Source organism: Nelusetta ayraudi, unplaced genomic scaffold (genome assembly GCF_046127955.1).
Source record: "Nelusetta ayraudi isolate G7.1 ecotype Tasmania unplaced genomic scaffold, CSIRO-AGI_Nayr_v1 ptg000042l, whole genome shotgun sequence".
NCBI classification, from domain to species: Eukaryota; Metazoa; Chordata; class Actinopteri; order Tetraodontiformes; family Monacanthidae; genus Nelusetta; species Nelusetta ayraudi.
The window spans coordinates 2,697,659-2,717,782 of NW_027466092.1; the positions used below are offsets into that span (position 1 = coordinate 2,697,659).

Genomic DNA, 20,124 nt, shown 5'->3' on the forward strand with positions numbered 1-20,124 from the left:
CTTATGTGTTGGTGTTTGATTGATTTGACAGTGCAAACTGTCAAACTGTCGCCGATTTATGTGATAATACAGTTCGAACATCAAACAAATGCCTTTATTTTTGATGCGTCTCGCTTCTCTCCTCCCTTTAACACGTTTGTTGCTGCCTGGCGCGCAGCTGTTAATCCGCGCTGGTGCCCGCGCGCCTGCTTCTGCCCCGTCACAGTGTGCGCGCGGGAGCTGCAGAGGTGCGCGGCAGTGCTGCGTTTCACGGCAGCGAGCGAACTGCTGGTGCGGCCACTCAGCTCGTTTTTTTTTTTTTTGTTTTGTTTTTTTTAAAGAACGGGCTGACGGAAGTGTCACCTGTCCGATCGACGCACTGACGCACTTTGTCAACGGAGGTTTCCGTCACTGACGAGGGTTTCGTAATATTCAGTTTCCGCGGCAGGAAGGCGGCAGAGGACCGCGACGTAGTTTCTCTCATGTGTACTTTTAGTTGTGAGTGCACAGCATCTATCCAGCTGCGAAATCTTCTTCCCTTTGCGTTTTTTTTGTCGGAATCAAACGACATCGCTTCCGGTGTCGAGCCTTTTATCCCCCCCCCCTCAACATGCTTTTAATGTCTGAGGAGTCCGTGTCACACCTCAGCCCTGGGTGTGTGGGATGAGGCGCGAAGCAATCTGCTGTCAAGTGAAACGGGGTCAGCCAATACCGAGCCGCAAATAGGAAGAACGCGCATACAAAATAAAAGCACGGGTAGTATGAGGCGCTCATTAGGGGGGAAAAATACTTATTTGTGAAGAGAGGTCTGTGGAAAAAAAGAAAAAGCTATTTTATAGATCACATAGTTTATTAAAATAATTATGGAAATAACCAAATGTATTAGTACAAGTCAGTATGACTATCTTCTGGTTTGGTCGGTTTTAGATTTAACACCAGTGCCCTAACTCAACAAAGTGTTGTTTTACAATACATACACATACAATTTGTACACGCTGACAATGATATTGTACACATTATAATGTCACCACTTTCCGTCGACACCTTCAAAGTTCCGCTGCCCCAATTAATGTCCTGTGCAGTACAAAAACTATTGTTCTGAAAGTGCGTACAGGAAGTCTTGACGTCATACACCCGCGCTTGACGTCGCTTTGCCGTAGTGGGGGCAGAGGATCGACCGGGAGAATCGCCACCTGGCGATGCAAGTTCCTTGAGTTGTGAGGCGTCTCCAGGTGTTAGTCGGTGCCCGCACTGATTCGCTCCTCCTCTTCCTTTTCCCGTCTTTTGCGCACAGTGGGACTTTACTGGAAGAACCATGAAGTGACTGACTCTCTGTGTCGAGGAGAACGGAGTGCCCGCTCTGTGAGCATCAGAGAACCGGATGATGCGTGGAAGCGTACGAGGCGCACTGGGATAACAGAGAACTAACAAGTGGAGCAGATGTTATGCTGAGATCTCTCTTCACCGGAGTCCCGTTTTACTGGCAGTCTGTGGAATTTCTGTGTCGTGGACGTGGGACACCTTTTTTATTTTTTTAAATTGTAACAAGTATCTCAGGCTTGATTTACCTGCTATGTGTCTGATGTGGAAAATACCTGGAGGAAGGTGTACAGCGGGATCTAGTCTGAGAGGACAAGGCACCTTCTGTTAAAAAGAAGAAGAAAAGAAAGCTTCTTCTTTTTCCTTTCCTTTTCTTTTTCTTTTTTTTTTACATTTAAACGAACAAAAAAAATCAGTGCGTAATGTGCTTGGAATGAAGACAGAGGATGGATTTAATTTGGGAAATATTGCTCATTCTTCAAGCCAATTTTATCGTCTGTATATCAGGTGAGTTATGGGTGTCGGGAGGTGAGTTGGGGCAGGGAGGGGGTCTCTTGTAAATAAATTCTCTTTGATCGTGCCCCCACCTCCGCGAGAGTAACTGGGGGTTACAGGGTGCGCGTTTGTTAATATGGAAAATAATAATAATTCATTCATGAGGATGTGCTTGAAACGCAGGGCTGCATCGTGGCGTTGGGATTCGACGATGGATGAGAGAGTTTCTCCTCTTCTCGTTTGTGTTTGTTTTCCCCTCACAATTTGCAGTCCAGGGTGCGAAGCCTTGTGCGCGCCCGCGACATGGCTGGCTTGTTTTTAATGCAAACATGATGGATTATTCTTATTTTAAAAATAAATAAAAATAATAATAATAATAATAATAATAATAATAATAATAATAATAATAATAATAATAATAAATAAATAAATAATTAAATTAAAAAAACACTTTGTCCCGCCATGTTCCACACCTTCCGCGTCTGACTTGTCAAGACCCCCACACCTCAGCCGTCAGTCGCTTTGTGAAGTCTCCGGAACCGATTCAACCCGAGTTGTAATAGAATCAGTTTTGCGCACCGGTGAGCGCACGTCATTCTGCGCTGCGGTGAGCGGACGTTCTCTGCCCGTTGTTCAGTGTGTGTGTGTGTGTGTGTGTGTGTGTGTGTGTGTGTGTGTGTGTGTGTGTGTGTGTGTGTGTGATCAGATGTGCCCCAGCCGTTGTCTCTTCTCGCTCACTTTGCTGTGCAGACTCACATCTGTGCTCTTGTTGTTCAGCGTGATGAGCAGAAATGTCTGTTTTCACTCCACCTTTTATTTTGTTATTTTGGAAGGAGTCGCTCACTTTTTGCTTTTCAAGGCGCTCCGTGCACGTGTCTTGTGCCGACATGGCGTGTGTGAACAAATTCTGCTTTGAAATACATTTGAGTGCAAGATACAATTAATTAAAATCCAAAAAGAAATGCACGCTGACAGAGAGTGAGAGAGAGAGAGAGAGAGAGAGAGAGAGGATGTGCGCAAACAGGAGCACAATCTCCACTCCCGTAGCCCGGGGCGTTAAAGTGGTGCGTCATTCACTGTACGCTTTACGCACGCCACGCGCTCCCCAGGTTTCTCCGCACTTGGGCCCCTCAGGTTATCGGGAAAAACCGAATATGTGGAAAAACCTCCTTGTACGTCAGTGGCCAAATCCCACCCACCCTCTTCATATTCATTACATCTATCTTCGTGTTTCTCTCGTTCTGAACAGTGTTGGGTCACCTGACTTGGAACAAGAAGATACGGTCTTAATTCAAATATAGACGGACTGTGCTCCTTTTTTTTGCAAATCTGCCCCAGGTGTAGGCAGTCTTCCCTAATGCTCTTAATTAAGCTATGAGGTAATGAGGTGGCAGAGTCAGCTGTTAAATGTGTCTGACCCTTATTAATTAACCCTGGTTTGGAGAAAGTGGATTTCAGAGCACATGTCTGTTCTCTTAAAACACCTTCTAACTCTGCCGGGGTTAAAGCAGAAAAGAAAAGCCAAGCACATCAATGAAAAAAAATCCAGGCCTCCGCAGTGCCGTCAGTGACATCACAAAGGGTGCTTACAGACTACAGACACAGATTGGTAGGAAGTGAATATTGCATTTTGAACATCAGCAATGATGCTTAAGTCAATCTTACAATGGAGCTCTCGAAAAGTTGGAAAACATTTTGAAATCGTTAATTTTGAAATTCTGTATTGGAAAGTATTTTCTTAGTACTTCTGAAATGTGTTATGGGAAACCGCAAACTAGTTATCCCTGTGTTGAGGTTTTTGAGGTCATGGTTTAGAATCTGAGTTCAAGAGCTTGCTTAAATATAAACTGTGGTTTACAACCATAGAAATAAATAATCTAGCAAAAAAAAAATTGTCGCATCAATAAACTGTTTTTTGGATTATTTTTCAATTTTTTTCTCTGAGATTGTTCTTTTGCTTACTCTTCTGTTTTTTGCCTCACATTTTCTTTCCCTTTCTTACTCCAGTCGTTTATTTTATTTATTTATTTATCTTTTAAAATGAGGGCGACACGGTGGCACAGTGGTTAGCGCTGCCGCCTCACAGCAAGAAGGTTGTGGGTTCGATTCCGGGGCCCGGACCTGGGACCTTTCTGTGTGGAGTTTGCATGTTCTCCCTGTGTCTGCGTGGGTTCTCTCCGGGTTCTCCGGCTTCCTCCCACACTCCAAAAACATGCACATCAATTGAACATTCTAAATTGTCCATAGGTGTGCATGTGAGTGTGAATGGTTGTTTGTCTCTATGTGGCCCTGCGATGAACTGGCGACTTGTCCAGGGTGTCCCCTGCCTTCGCCCTAAGACAGCTGGGATAGGCTCCAGCAGACCCCCGTGACCCTGACCTCGGGACTAAGCGGGTATGGAAAATGGATGGATGGATGGATGGATCTTTTAAAATGAGCTGTTGGCACACAATCTTTACTGTTCCGCTATACGCAGCACACATCAGCGCTTCCGCCATTGCTATGTCATATGCGCCACTGTTGCCGCGATTCAGAGTCACGCTATTTACATTGCAGGAGGCTGGGATGACAATTTATCATGGGAAAACTGCTCGGCGCTTGAGAATTGGCAGGCAAAACAATAAAAAAAATGAAAGGCATGTATACAGAATAACCAGGAGCTAAGACTCTCGGATGAATGCAGTGGCAAAAGGAATTCCTTCTCCAGAGCAGTGGAGGAGAGTCGGGACGCAGCACGAAGGGTGCCTCAAAATTTCAGATGTGAACAGTGCTGAATGAGTGCACTTGCCCGCTACCATCACTACCCCGGTACGATCAGGTAGCATGATGTCAGGGAGGTAAACTACATAAATCTGCACAAGTGATAACACAGCTAAATCAGACTTTAAGGCGGGCTATTATCTTGTACAGTTAAGCCTGGACTGTGGACACGGAAGTAGTGCCAAGGCTCTAATCTGTGATGTAATCAAGAGGCAGAGCTTGGCCTGGCTCCACTGACATTGAAGAGGAGAGTGACTCTGTGGGCGCACTGACAGCATCCTTAGGCGGCAATCTGAGAGGCAATGCCAAGGCTGTTAAATTTTAAGTGTGACTTGGCTGTCTGGAAAGGAACAACGGTACAGCAACCAAACACATAAAAGTGAAGGTTTTGGCTTGGTGAAAAATAGGAACGCTTAAGACCTTTGGCATGTTCAAGGTTTAGTTGGGACGATCGTGAGAAAGGAAACTGGTAGGAAAAATGATGTTCTTCAGCCAGAGAAGAAGACTGATGGCTCTCTGAAGCCTCTTAATCTGCTGTACAGTGACTTAAAATAATCCACTTTGTTGGATTTTGTGCTGTTTTGCTTGGCAGCTGGACAATGCGCAACCCCCTTTCTTTGTAAGAACCTTTTGCACTCAATATGCAATCTGTTAACATTCATCCATCCACTTTCTGTCAGCACTTTCTGTGAGAACTTGAGGGTCGCAGAGGTGCTGGAGCCCATTGCAGCTGTCTTGGTGTGAGGGCTTGAGGGGGTCACACCCTGGAAAAGTCAACCGGTTTACTGCTGAACCGCAGAGAGAACCACCCATTTGCACTCGCACACACACCTAGTGAGGATAATATATGGGTCTTGAATGCATGTGTAGCCAAAGTACCTGGAGAAGACGCAAACTCAACCCAGAAACACTGTGAAACACAGAACAGATAACAAACACTGACATTCGCTTGAGTCCCGAACCCATTCGTCCCATATGTGGCCTGTGCTTTAACTTAAAAGATGCCTTTCAGACGTGCTAAATGATGAAGTAAAAATAGCTACCGCAATCAATTGGAGCTTTGTAAATCGCATTAATAATCTCAATAATGTATTTGCATTTTCCAATATTTTCCACATTTTACAGAAACAGCCGTATCTGCATATTCGTGAAGACAAAGATGACAAATGGGCTGCAAGCACGATTTCGTCCCTTTGACAAACGCGGTTCTCTTACTGTAAACTACCTTCACCAGAGCAAGTGGCTCCATGAGGTCTCACTCACATTTGAGTTCTTCACTCAAGGCAACAGGATGTCAAAAATCACGGTTTAAGAAGCTACTAATTTGGTTGTTCCCCACTTCACTGTGGACTCGTACTGCTAAAAGGTAGAGAGAGTTCTTGGTGATTCGTCTCAACTCTTCAAAGCCAAAGGATGCGTGTAATATCCACCAATAAAAAAAAAAAAAAGCAGGAAATTACACCTGCCCCTCTGTGTATCTTTCCCCTGTGTTCGATTAGTAATGCCATTTTCTTTCATTGCTGGTAGTGCACACCAACTAGATTCACCTCAATCGCACTGCATTCAAGGCAGAGAAGTATACTCTCCTGAGGCTTGGGGTCAAGAACAACAGCAGGGGTGGTCGCCTTTTTTTCCCACTACTCCATGTCTCCACCATTTTCATCATTTGGCCCCTCTGTAAATTAAAAAAGAAAAAAAACAACGTCCACTGGGTTGGCCTCACAATGCTGATGTTATTGTTGGGTCAATCTCATCTGGCCTCTTGGCTCTAGAGCCCTGATGTGCGCTTGTGGTTTGTCAACATCCCCCCATTTCCTCCCTGTTCTAGAAATGCCGCTGGCTCAACGTGGAGGGGCCCGATACGTTCGACTGGGGTGCTACTTCGTTATGGCTCAGTAATTACAAAGCACGGCGGTTATCTGAGAATGGTCCTTTGATGTGCTACATATAGAACGTTTGAAGCCGAACCTCCTCTTCACAGCTTCTCTATTAAGCCATTATGTGTCTTCTCATGTGAGCCCCGATTCTTTTGATCAATCCACTCAAGCTCACTTGCAAAATGTATAAATCTATATGGATTATTGCCACCCAGGCGTCAACAAACAGCTGTAGCAAATGAGCCACAGGACTTTATCGTAAACGCCGCGATGGAGGAAGCCTCAGATCTAATGAATGCCGGAAATGACGGAATTCCACACATTAGGACAATTTATTTTGGTTGTTGGCGAGTTATGGCGGTTATAAATTACTAATGGACATTACGCGCGATTACATGGACTGCAAGTAATCGTAAAGTAACCTGATTAGAATCACATAATCTAAACACTGCGTTCCGCTGAAAATTGGAGGTGGTGTAACTTCAGTTTTTGGTCTGATCAGAGTCGATTTAAACAGCACGTCGGATTGCCTCCCACCGTCTGAGCTTGGTGCCAAATCACACAGCGATGGGACCCACTTCAGGAATACGGATCAATGCTCCCTGCTTATCTGTTCCTCATATTTTCAATAAGGAGGACGTTTCTTTGTTGTTGTAGCCTCAAAACAAATGCAAATTGAAACACAATCAGCTTAATTCATCAAGTTAGCCACCATGTTTCCGTGGCCTCTCTCTTTCAGCCTCTCTTTTCCAAACTCATTTCAGCAGTTGCTTGGATGTGTGAATAATATCCAGGTGATTGAGGAAATGTTCCACTTGGTACTTTCAAGTCAGCTCCTGGACTCTTTCGCCTGAGGAGATAATTGGTGGGCCTGTTCAGACTTAGAGCATAGCAAACTTGATGTATTTTATCCATATGTTTTGATTATTACTTCTTTTACTACTATTAATAGTAAGAATAATAGTAATAATATTAACACTGTTATTAAAATGTTGTAAATTGTCTTTTTTTTTGATTCCTGCAAGTTCCTTTTTTTTCTAAAATAATCATGGGGTTTAGTGTGGTGGCATGTTGAAGTCAGCATTTTGAAGGACAGAAACTTAAACAAATGTGAAACTAAGTGTTCTCCAAGGGACTGTAATAGAGTTTGTTTGCATTCAAAAGGTGAACTCGTGTGTATTGACAAAACCTTCCGTCGTCTCAGATGTGTTGAGATGTTATAATGAAAAAAGAACGGCCCACGTTGCCTTTCGATTCATAGTATTTTAGGCCCGATTTGTATCCCCTTTTAAACATCTGTCCAGCTGAGAAGCAAAACATTTGCCATTAAACATGCCTAATGTCAGGATCTTTTCTTCCTACCAGCTACATCACGAGTCAAAATTTCCAACCGTGCTGGCTGTCAATCAAAAAAAGAAAAAAAAATGCTTTTTAAAAAAATAGATAACAGTTGTTTTGAGAAAACTGTCCTTACTAATGAGGTCACTGCAGTGGCAGATGAGAAGAGATTACGTGCGCTAAATATAGTGTGTTCCTGTGGCTAAACTAATGTTGTCATGACAGTCTTGTTTTTTCATCAAAAGTTCATCACATTGTCTCTGACCTATCCCTGGATTATGTTTTCCTGTATTCTCAACATGTTACCCCTCTATAGTGGGTAACACAAAGAGGATAATCTTAAAATGTTTGTCATCTATACCCCTTGTTTTACTGGACTGTTAATGTTTTACACACATTTTTGTTCCAGTATAAAAAAGATCATACGTCGTAAATCTTGCATCACAACTCTTAAATAACTTAAGCTGCCTGCGGGTCCCACCAAGATGATCACAATCCTGATTCCAAGATCATGAAATTCAAACTAAGCGGGCTCACAGAGGAGCCTGGTTGTGCAGACAGGAGCATTGATTTTCCCGACTGCACGAGGATGTTTCAAGACTGGTTGGTTTGCTTTTACACAGTTTATTTCTTTGATGGCAAAGGGCCAGACAAAGGAAACGTCGTCTTGGTGCTTTGCTGTACATTTTTATAGGATTCTCGCCTCTTCTCCTCTCCTCTCCTCTCTTACAGTATAATTCGTCTGGCTACAGTTTCTGCGGCTCACAGAGCCACTTTTAAACAGAATCTATACATTACGTGGTAGGTAAACAGTTTAGTCTGCTGATCCCCATCTGTCCCGAAAAGTCAATTTCGCTCTCATGTGCAGGAGAAGCGAATATAAAAACGAATGAACAAATGAATCGTCTGAAACATCTTTTTAGCAGGATTTCAATTCAAACAGTGACCTAAAGCAATGTAAAGATTAATTTCCCTTTTTCTATTAAAGAAGATAGCATATTTTCCCTTGAATATCTTATAGTGAGTTAAGTCTTTCAGACTGAGTATAGTCTGGCACTATAACCCTGGCACACCAGAATTAACGCATCCTATAGCCTTTGGATTCATCTTCGAAAGGGATGGAATTAATGCAACAATGTTTTGTCAATAGTCTCTGGGTAATTTGCAACCAAAACTAGGTTGCTAAGTAAGATCCAGAACTCCTTCCTTTGGTAACGAGAACGCTCAAGCAGTGCCCCGGGGCAAGAGTTAAATTATACCTCATGCTCATTTTTAATGCGGTGACAAATACATTGCTATTATGCTTTGGGCTCCACGTTTGGAATTTTAAAAACTCAAACAAGGTGATGAACAGTGGCCCTCTGTGTTGCACATCAGGTTTTCTTTGTCCTGCAATCTGGCAGCCTTTCCTATGTGCAATTGCACTTTTTTTTTTCTTTTTTTTCTAACAAAGCCACCTCCACCCCTCTTCTGCCTTCTCAAACCGAAGCTAAAAAGTGATTTCACCTTCCGGAGCAAGTTTAATAGAAGTGTTGAAAGTATTGAAAGTTTCTAAAAAAAAAATCAGTATTGAATTCTTCTCTCTCTGAGGTGCACTGCAATCACACAAGGCGGTAATGAAGTCCCCTGCTTGGGCCTGAATTCACATGAAATTTCAGACACACTGAAACCTACTTGAAATTCAAGGGGGGAAAAAAATAATAAAAAAAAACAAAAAAAAACAAGCTGTGCAGAAGAGGTTTTGGCTCTGAGGCAAAGTAATATTAACACCTGATTGCCTCCAAGGGACGGAGACTCATTAGAAGCAGCGCACTCTTCCCGCCACCATCCTTACTTCAGCTTCATTTTTGTGAGGGACTGAGGCTGCTTGCACGTAATCGCACCTGACTTTCAGGTGGAAAACATGCGCTGGGAAAAGATGAGAAATGTAAATGGGGACGATGGGATAACGGGGCGCGGCCCGCTGGTGCATCCGTGACAATAACACGTGTCTCCACCAGGCAGCCATATGCCACGGAGCAAACACCCATGTTGCAAGGACGCCCGCAGTCACTCTCGCCTCTGCGCTGGGTGGCTGCATCTCCATCTCCGGCCCCGTTGGCACATGGCGCCCGCGGCCCGCCTGCTCACCCACTTACACGGCCGTCTGGTCAGTGTCAGTGGGCGAGCTGCTTCCCTCTGTGTGAGCAAACACAGTTGTTGTCTGTTCGTCTGGCCTCTTCCTGCAGCAGTTGTGAGGGTGGCGGTGGCGGTGGCGGTTCTTCACATGACACCAACATCGACTCTGGGCGTTTTTACTCTGGCGTCGTTTAGTTTGGCCTAGTTGGGCTGTGGCATGGCTTCAAGTAGCGCAAGAGCAAAAATGGCCTCACCGACAACCCCTGCAGAGGTGGTCCTGGTCTTCCCGAGGCTTCCAGCTAACTCTGCTGTGGTGCATTTTTTTGGTCTTAGCATAATCCTTGAACCAAACCCAGTGCAGCAGGTGTTGTTGGAGTGAAACTGCCGCCATAAGCCTAAAGCAACACATATTTTGAAGATGTTTTTCTTAAAGTGTTTCATAATGGTTTCACAATACTCCAAACAGGTGCCATAATCATGAGCACATCGCTCATTTACAGTAATGTTACATAATTAATCAATTAATCAGTCAACTGAATCTCATCCAAAGGCATCTCAAAGTGTTTTGCAGAATCAAAGAGACTGATCCCTCCAGAGCAAGCATGAAGTGACAGTATGACACTATGAGGGGAGGGTGGCCATCTGCTTTGACCACATTTGACGCTTAAGAAAACATAAAATGATCCCCTCTTCGTCCAAAAAATGCACTTTTTGTCAACAGTTTTTCATTCACTTGAAGTTTTACCTCTGAGGTAAAGCCTAGCAAGATCAAAAATGGGTCACGTTCATGAGCTTATGGAACGATTCGGATCCGAGCAAACAAACTGTGGGTGTGAAAGTTCCTGTAGAACTGAGAAAGTAATCTCATACCCATGCTAAAACATAGACGTACACCTCGTCTAGACGTGGGTGAGGTGAAAATATAATCAAAAAGGAAGAATGATATGTTTACACCAATATTTGGTTATTTGACATTGGCTAATGTGTTCTAAAATGTGTATCTACATTACTGTGAAACCATGTATCCACCAAAATATCCAATGTAAATACAAAGGTACCAGTGGTACTACTGTATCCACACAGACAATAAGGTTTAATGTGCCTCGACTAATTAAAATTTCCATTTTTACATATGCAGATACATTTGGCAAATTACTAACTTTAATGTTACTGTGAACTTAATTGGGTGTTTTTTTCCATACAATAACATTGTACAAACATCAATACGTTCCTTCAACAGCCTTCAACAACCCACCTAGCTAAAGAATGAAGATTTATTTCATCACACCGTTTTGCTTTTTATTAGGTCGTCTTGTTTGCCCATACCCCTGAATGTGCCTCACTGTAAGCATTCACAAGCCTTGCATCTTTGTGGATGTAAAGAAATGTGGGGCGCTACTGTTTGTGCGGAGGAGTATACCATTTTTTTTTCCTCAACAAAATGACAAACTGCTTGACATTAAGCCTTTGCGCAGTGTAAATATGTCTGCATGGCTGATATGTGAGCCACTTCTCACCTTCGGCGGCAGCAGAGGACTGTCCTGCCCTGAAATATACTGGCTGGGCCACTCGTTAAAGTGCATCCATTGACATCTGTTTATGTTGTCTTGACCTTCCAGCCTTGTCTGGCGGTGACGATTATTTCTCTATCTTTGCCACGTGCAGAAGGGAAAACTTAAGTTAAGTCCAACTTATCATTGTCACTGGCTGCAGGACCAAAAGAAGAAACTGTGTTTTCGCCATCGTGCTCAATGAAATGATTTGGTTTCCTATCACTAGTCATCGTCAGTGGGAGGCACACTGGTTAGCGCAGTCACCTCGCAGCAAGAAGGTCGCATTAACTTTGAACGTGAGGCCTTTCTGTGTGGAGTTTTCTCCCTGTGTTCGTGTGGGTTCCCTGCAGGTTCACTCCTGGCTTCATCACATGTGAAACACAATTGGCAAACCCTTAATTTGTCCATAGGTGTGATTGCAGATGGATGTTCATATCTGCTTGGCCCTGTGATAAACTGGACATACAGCTGGGACACACTCCAGCACCCTAGTTTCACAAATGCAGTATACGCTTGAAAGTGGATGGATGGATGGATGGATGGATGGATGGATGGATGGAATAATGGGAATTCTGGAAAAGTTTTGGAACTTTTTGTATTGGTAGAGACAAAAAAATGTTGAACAAATAAAGGATAAGCAGTGATAGAAAATGGATGAACATCATAATCATAATCTTCACCAGTTTGATGACCCACGGTGCTCTATGTCCCACCCATATATCACTCTCACAAAACAAATTGTGAAGTGAACAAAATGAAAAATCTAAATCTAGTTTTTTGTGTTTCCTTTGGAATGGCACCAGCTCTTCTTGGTGCATATGCACAGTTTGGGAGATACTTGGTAGAGGTTGTTCCAAATCTTTTGGACAGCAATTCTCAGATCATCTGTTGATGAATTCAAACTTTCTGTCTGTTGTTTTTATACTGAAGAGAGTTCTCTGGTGAAAACATCATCACCAGTGCATGCTGAGGTGTCGCTGTAAAACACAGGTGAATGGTGAAATTGAATGCTGTGAATACCACATGAATAAAGGTTTATTATATTCCATTCTTCTACTGTTTTCAATGGTGCATTAACAAAGCATTGCCATGTGCTGAATGTCCAAAGCAATGGCTCGAATGGCGACAACAACAACAATTTCAGGCCATCATTTGCAGGCTGTGTTTGTGCTAGAGGGTGAAGGTTTAATGCTTTTTAAACCCTACTCAGGCTCAATAAGTAACTGAATAATCCCTGTGACATCACACATCACGGCGTGCTTATTGGTTATGAGTCATGTCTCCTGGTGGGGAGGGGGGGGGGGGTGCAAGACTGTTGCTACCTAAGATGTTTAGGGCACTATTTCATGAGGAAGTCAATATAAAAACTGATTTTCAATTTATATGATATATATATATATATATATATATGTATATATATATATATATATATATATATATATATATATATATATATATATATATACATATATATATATATATATATATATATATATATATATATATATATACAGTATATATGTATGTATACATATACATATATATAAATATATATATATATATATACATATATATGTATATATATATATATATATATATGTATATATATACATATATATATATGTATATATATGTATATGTGTTGGTATATTGTGATAGTGTAGCAGTCATGAGGGGAGCGCCTTCTGCGCGACTTCACTTTAAAGACTTGGAGTTAATTTTGTGAGTCCAGATTAAATTATACGAACCACCTTGCCTGTCCACAGCAGCCACAGCACGACACATCTGCTGCTCAGGAATCTGAAGTCTGTCAGCCAGCTGGAGTGAGACGACCTCCATGCCAGCTGCAATTTACCACAGGGACAAGGATAGAGTGTGTGTGTGTGCTTGTGTGTGTGTGGAGAAGAGACAGAGAGAGAGAGAGAGAGAGAGAGAGAGAGAGGCTGAGAGAGAGTGAGACTGCACGTATGCATTTGTGACGGGGCCGCCACAGCTCGGCCGCGGCGGCAGGGATCGGGAGGGGAGAAGACGTGAAGACGCCTGCGCCTGCGGGGGCTTCGGAGGCATTTTCATTAGCAGCAGTCACAAAGCGGCGCCGCGTGCTCCACACACAATGGTGCCATCCAAGTGCCCCAATTCATTCGCCACCAACACACAGGCCCTGTTTGGGGGAGCCAAATCTCAAGCTGCTAATCTGATAATCCTGTGCAGATGTGTGTCCTGCAGCAGGAACGGGAATAAAGCGAGCGCTTGTGCTCGTGACGAAGACCAAGTGAGTGTGTGTTCGACAGCGAGTGGGAGGGTGAGACGCGACCGTGGGAAGCTGCCGTGTCCGGGCTTCCGGACTGGACTTCTTCTTCTCTCACGAGCATTGTTTTGGTTTGTTTGTTTTTTCCATGTTGCTGTTTGTTTTCTGGAAGGTTTTGCTGTGTAGTGAAGGTGATACTGTTTTGGGCGATGGCATCACAATTTTTTCTCACTCTTACCCGAAGCTGGGAGTGCTGCTACGTGCGATTTTCCCGGCGTTTCAGTTGAAAAAACCAGGTGGTAACAAACCTAAAATTATATTTTGCTGAGTCACACGAGTTGATGAGTTGCTGTCAGAAAAGTCACTCCGTTTCTACATTCCATTTAAAATCATTGACGTTTAGGAAATAAGGATTTGCAGTTTCCAAACCCAGTCTGGATGTTTCTAAGATGGGCAGCTAGAAATTGGATCTGAAGCCCACAACTCTTTACTGGGTGACCACAACACATTTTTGGCACCTGAATGAACACGGTTCCTCTCGGTCTTATCTCTTCCTTGCCTGAGCGGGCTCATCTTTGGTATAACGTTTTTCCACCACTGTATAACGGCATGACCCAAGAGTGATCCAGCTCCAATCTCCAATATAAATGTTCTACACGCGTTACATCACGGGATGATAGTGACGACGATTGAAATGATGATGTGCTTGTTTGCTAAACAGGGACCTGATTGAGGATGATTTCGTTTCTTTTTGGAACTCTGTGTCAGACACTTCTGTGGGAAGTTGAGCCCCGCTCCAACTCAGCCGCAGCCTGTTTCTAGTTGTAGATGTCAATCATTGAACGCGGATGCAGTGAACTGCACGAATGCACGTCACACGCGGTGGACACCAACGTGACAGCACATCTGCCGCGTACACCAGGATTTGGTTTTGGATGCAGTTGTCATTGGGATTCGCTGTGGTTAAATGATTAGTGCACCTTGCGAGACTGAGTGAGTGACGCTGGAAGCTTGAAGTCTGATTGATTTCATTATGTGTATCAGCAACCAGTGGAACACATCTTGCCTGATCTTTGGCTGAGCCCGTCTGTCACACGGAAGGTCTTTGAGATAACTGTACCTCGTTTGTGTAACTTCCAATGAAATGATAACTGCATCATTTCATGGATTAGATTGATGAAACTGTCGGCTGGAGAATTGCCTCAAGCTGTTCTCAAGCTGCAGCGTGCCAATTAGTGAGGACTCACAGCATTTGTACCTCTTAGATATGAAGAGATTTGTATTATATTTTTAAGATTAGCTTGTCCCTGTTGGGCTAAAGGTTTGAATTTTGCACATATACAAAAGAAACGCCAGCTCAGCGTTGAGTGGCCAATTTAGCAAGAGTTGTCCACTTGCTTCTTGAGTGACAGTTATTGGGAGTGAACAAGATGCTAATGTGTGCAGTGGCACACACGAGTCTATGAAGCCACTTAGTGGTGTTATTGAATAGATTTCCATTCAATAAAAATCAGTCAATAGGCCACTGACTGTCGCGTTAGGTGGGCCCCTGGACAGGTGAGGACCTGGATACAGACACTTACACACAACTGAGGCAGAGTACAGGGAGAATCACTGAAGAGAGCGAGAAACCTCCATCCTTGAGTTCTTTTGCTTGCTCCATTTATCAGGAAGTGTGTACAAAAACACACACTTCTGGAAATCAGCCCCCACAAAGGCCATGCACACGCTTGCCTGAGGCTGCCTTGTCTTTTTTTCTTTTTTCTAATCGCCTATGTGAACAAAACTATAGATTGAAAAATGACTTTCACACGAGATCTTTACACCAGCTCAACGTGCAACTATTGTAGGGGTCAGCGGTCAGAACCTACAGAGTATTTTAATGTAGGCGTACAAACCTGTAAGGATGCAGAGTGGGAAGCAGTAGAGTAACACAGGCTCATTAAAAACACAGCTGGGACACACTGAAGAGAGGGAAGCACTGGGGCAAGAATTTGAGGTAACTGGGGGATCCACTTACACAACATTCACATTTTGATAACTGTTCGAACAGTTCGGGCTCGAGTATTAGTGCATCCCTACTGTTTTCATTGATGATTTTGTATTTGAAGTTGACTAGTTTTGATCGCTGTTGTGCTATTGTGTAACTGTAATGGTTATAGATTGTTGATCTCAATGAGGTTACTCCTGGTTAAATGAGGGTGAAATACAAAAAAAATGTGTAAATGTAAATTATAATCCTGGTTACAAGGCAAACAATATCTTCTCTGTAACCTCGTCCATACCTGGTCTTGATTTTACTCATGCCTGGATTGACTATCCTTGTACAGCAGCCTTGCCTATAAACATGTTAAAGCAGTTTAATTCACACAACTTACCCATCTGTAACTGGCTGTTGGCCTGCTTCTCACAAGCACCGGGAATCTTCCCAGTTGGCCAGTCTGGTTTCTGGTCCATTGGGACTGGTGTTCAGTGATGAAACTGGCTTCAAGTCAAGCTCATTTTTTCCAGCACATTTAAAACAACCCCACTTGCACTGTACAAAACAAGAAATCCCAGTTTTATAATAATGTATTTTTACAGCAACACGTTGGAGTACAATTTTTGTTGGGTGGATTCACACATGCACAGGTCGAAGTCTTGTTGTTTCAATTAAAAAAAAGTTTAATGGGGATTTTTCTATCCTAATATTTTCTTTTAATATAATTTAAAGGAAGTGGACATCACCTGGATTTTAACATTACATTTTGGAAACGATGCTTATGAAGTAAAGAAGGAAATATCAACCCAAGACAATGTGACTAACACTATCGTGCCTTCTGTGAACGTCACATGACCTCAGACGTCTGTGAACATCCTCCATTAGTTTTTTATACCTTCATGTCTGCCTAAAAGCTGTCTAGACTCTCAAATATGGAAAAGAAAAGTTGTGTTTTTAAAGTTGTGCCGTCCGATGCTTGAATGACTAATCACAGAAAACAGTGAGGACAGTGCAGTGAACCCCGTTCCCCGCGGCTATTCTTGGTCCAACCGATGTGCGCTGAGACAGGGGACGGTGAGGCGAGATGTTACACACTGTGTTAAGTACAGTGTCTAGTTCCTGCGACAGGTGCACTAGAGCTTTCAGCTCAATGGGATCAGAGGGCAGAAAGTACAGAGGTACTCACCTTCCTTTAAACCCCTCTCAGTTATTAATGGGTGCTTTCCGCTCACAAGCAATGCACTCCTTCGTTTAGTGACACTCTGTGGACAAGGAGGGAAAAAATAAATGGGATCAGAGGTTCAGCGAAGGCAGGTCAGATTCATTTCCAGGACTGATTCACTCACTAGATGTTTCCGATAACCTTATTTTTGTGCAAATTGAAATTGGGAGTTGAATATATGACTAATGGGGGAAAAAAGCCTTGCGCGTCACCAAAAAGTGAAGAAATAAGGTATTTTGGGTGATTCACAAAATACACCTTATGCAAAACAGCAGATCCTGTTGCATTGCATTAATCAGCAAAGTTGAGTGAATCATTCTGAAGTTTTGAACCAACTTTTCCTCTCTGTCGCAAACACTGTTTTGACAGATATAAGTCTTGCTGCTTGCTGTCTTGCTGCTACACTAGCTAAACATTTGGTGTTAATTTTCTTGTTGTGACAGCTATTTGGATGACAATGCACAAGCAGTATGGAGACACGTAATGTTTTCTTTTGTCTCGTTTTTCCGATATCCAAGTTCGCAGACGATGACTTGGTGAGATTATTTAAACCTCCCAAACAGTTATTTGAATAGGAAAACTTCACCAGAGTGGAGTGGTAAATGGATGAAACTTTATCAAATCTGATTTTCTCAAATAAAAGTTAACCTCCTTTCCCTGGAAAGTAAATCTGAGTGACAGTATAGCAGTGGCTGATGGAAGCAGGTATTTACATTCCCCTTCTGAGCCTATTATTGAAATAAACTTGAAATTTGGCCCCAGTTTGGAATGCAACTTATTTGATTGATTTGTGCCTCCTGAACCATGCAGGCTGCCAAGACAGAATAGCATATTGGCACCTTCATTTTAGATAGGAAGCCAATTGGTGGTGGTATGACTCATTCTTTAGGGTCTAGACTTCACACGCACACGCGCACACACACGAACACAAATGCACGGCGCTGTAGCCATTAAAGAATGGCACCGGCAGAAGCTTGGTGAGGGAGATAATTGTCTCATAAGTCAGTAAGCACAGCTGTTGGCAAGGTCAAGTTTCATTAACGGACACACACCGCCACTCTCAGTTTTGTTCTCCATGTCTTCTCCAATCTGTCTCTCATCTCCTCTCCCTCTGCCTCTCCTCTCTATCAGAGCCTCTACCTGTCCCGCTCGCCATCGCTCGCTGCCACCCTTCGCTCTCGCGCTCTTTCTGCACCACTGGGCCCCCGAATTGCATGCGCCTTTCAATGAATATTAATGGATGAGTTAGGGTATTATATGAAAATGAACTGTTTGTTGGAGTTGCTCTCTTTTGGCATTAAAGACTGTTTGTAGAGGCCGGCTGCCAGTCTCGCTAGCGGCGAGAATAAAATAGGCCGGCGGTGTGCTAAATGGGATTCAGGTCAGTAAGAGGCTGTGGCCAACGCAATCTGTCACACGGCTTTACAGGAGCCTTGCGCCTTCACAAATAAACGGCACGGGAACAAAGCACGTTTTGGAAGTAGGAGATGAATGGAGAATGTCTGGCTTTTTGTCTCTATGGGATATGTTCATTAGATCTGGGTTGGCTGCTTTTGTGAAGTCGTTTAAGTGTGTTAAAATATTAATCGCGATGTGAAATTCAGATCCCTCAAAACTCTGCAGTGAATAGAGTTTATGGATAATGGTTCAGAGAATGGAGATGACAAAAGAAAGAGAATAAGTGGGGGGGAAACAAAACCAATGACTGTACTCTTACAGAATTTGTGTGCCGTATTTCAAACTATCTAGAACTGGGTCCTCGCACAAAATATTGCAACAAAACTTTGTTGCTGGGGAATTGGAAGAAAATTGTGACATTGGCGCAATGTCAGTCGTTGTGAAATGTCTCAACCAACCAAACCGTCTGAGTCTTTCCACAGCTAGTCACTTTCAGGCCAATGGGAATGCACCAATAATCAGAGGGAGAAGGGGAAGAAGAACAGCGCAACCTCTTCCCCTTCTTCCCGCGACAACCAAGAGTCAGCAAAACAAATGATGAAGTTTGTCACCGTCTGTGTTGGTGCATTTTTGTTTTTCTTCATTTTTACTTACAATGGCCGCCGCCTGCCTTGTCAATGTTAACCTTGGCTCACGACTTGTTTTGCTTTAGTTGGAAAGCACAATTGGTTCACTTGGAAGCAAACCAAAGTCTCTATTTTTAATTGTAAGAGATTCTTCCCTTCTTGGCATTCGGGTTCAAATGAGCAGAGGCACGGCCAAAAATGAGCGAGAGCGCATCCAAGGAAGCCCACCTGCTTGTCCTCAAAGAGGACCAAGCAGCTCTTTTTCTCAATGTAACCCTCAACTCGTATTTTCATCACGACTTTGCACTCAGGATCAGGAGCCTTCTCATGTGACTTCAAACTACATGGCGTCACTGCACAAGACAAAATGGTTTCTGAATCAGACACTCAAATCTGTGATGGTCACATTAATTGCTTCCTAAGAGGCCTGTTGCAGCAGCTTATCAAGTGCTCATCTGGTGGTGGGAAGACAAACTCTTGTTGCATGATAACAGGGAAAGAGAAAAAAAACTACACCACTTGAAACAAATTCTGTTGATTCCCTTTAGTGAATGGGGCAATTGATTTTGAGGGATCAAATTCCTTTATACTGAAAGTAGGCAGAGACCTTAAACTATTTTTTCTCCTTTGAAAACAGTCACAGGCATCGACACAGTGGAGGGAGCGGCCAACCAACTGGAGTTGGGGTTTGTTTAGTAGGCAGTTCTTCAGCGCACCACACTGTGGTTTGTGGGTGTGGCACAGTGGTGCAGGGGTTAGAAGTGTCTTTTCACAGCAGGAACGCTATGATTTCGATTACATCCTGGGCCTTTCTGGGTAGCTTCTCCCACGTCCTCTCAAAGACATCACAGTTAGGTGGAAGAAGGCTAGATACCTGACTCTGCATTGAACCAACAACTTGTCCAGGGTGTATCCTCACTGCTTCCTAAGTTCCCAACAATGAGACCCAGAGTGTGGGGTAACTGCTAATAGAAGATGGATGGATGGATGGATGGATGGATGGATGGATAGATGGAAGGAAATATGTAAGTTGTGCCTCTAAGTGAAAAATGCAGATGTGACATTTGAGCTCAGAGGCTCTTCTTCATTGTAACATCATTATTGTGGTCCATGATTCGACTCTTTCATCATAATGACTTTCGCTGGCATGTCAATCAAACATACTGTATGTCAGGATTAAAGGTTGAAAACAAACATGCAAATGTTCCA

At 43.2% G+C, this 20,124-nt stretch overlaps 1 protein-coding gene across 1 annotated transcript in view; it reads left to right on the forward strand.

Moving 5' to 3' along the window:
- The first annotated feature begins 1,130 nt into the window (after positions 1 to 1,130).
- The window catches only part of ca10a (carbonic anhydrase Xa), a 195,215-nt gene continuing 176,221 nt past the window's right edge, over positions 1,131 to 20,124 (forward strand). Inside the window, exon 1 of the mRNA XM_076033662.1 lies at positions 1,131 to 1,806. Coding sequence (XP_075889777.1) covers positions 1,746 to 1,806 — 61 coding nt within the window. The 5' untranslated portion in view covers positions 1,131 to 1,745. The remainder of the gene's footprint in view (positions 1,807 to 20,124) is intronic.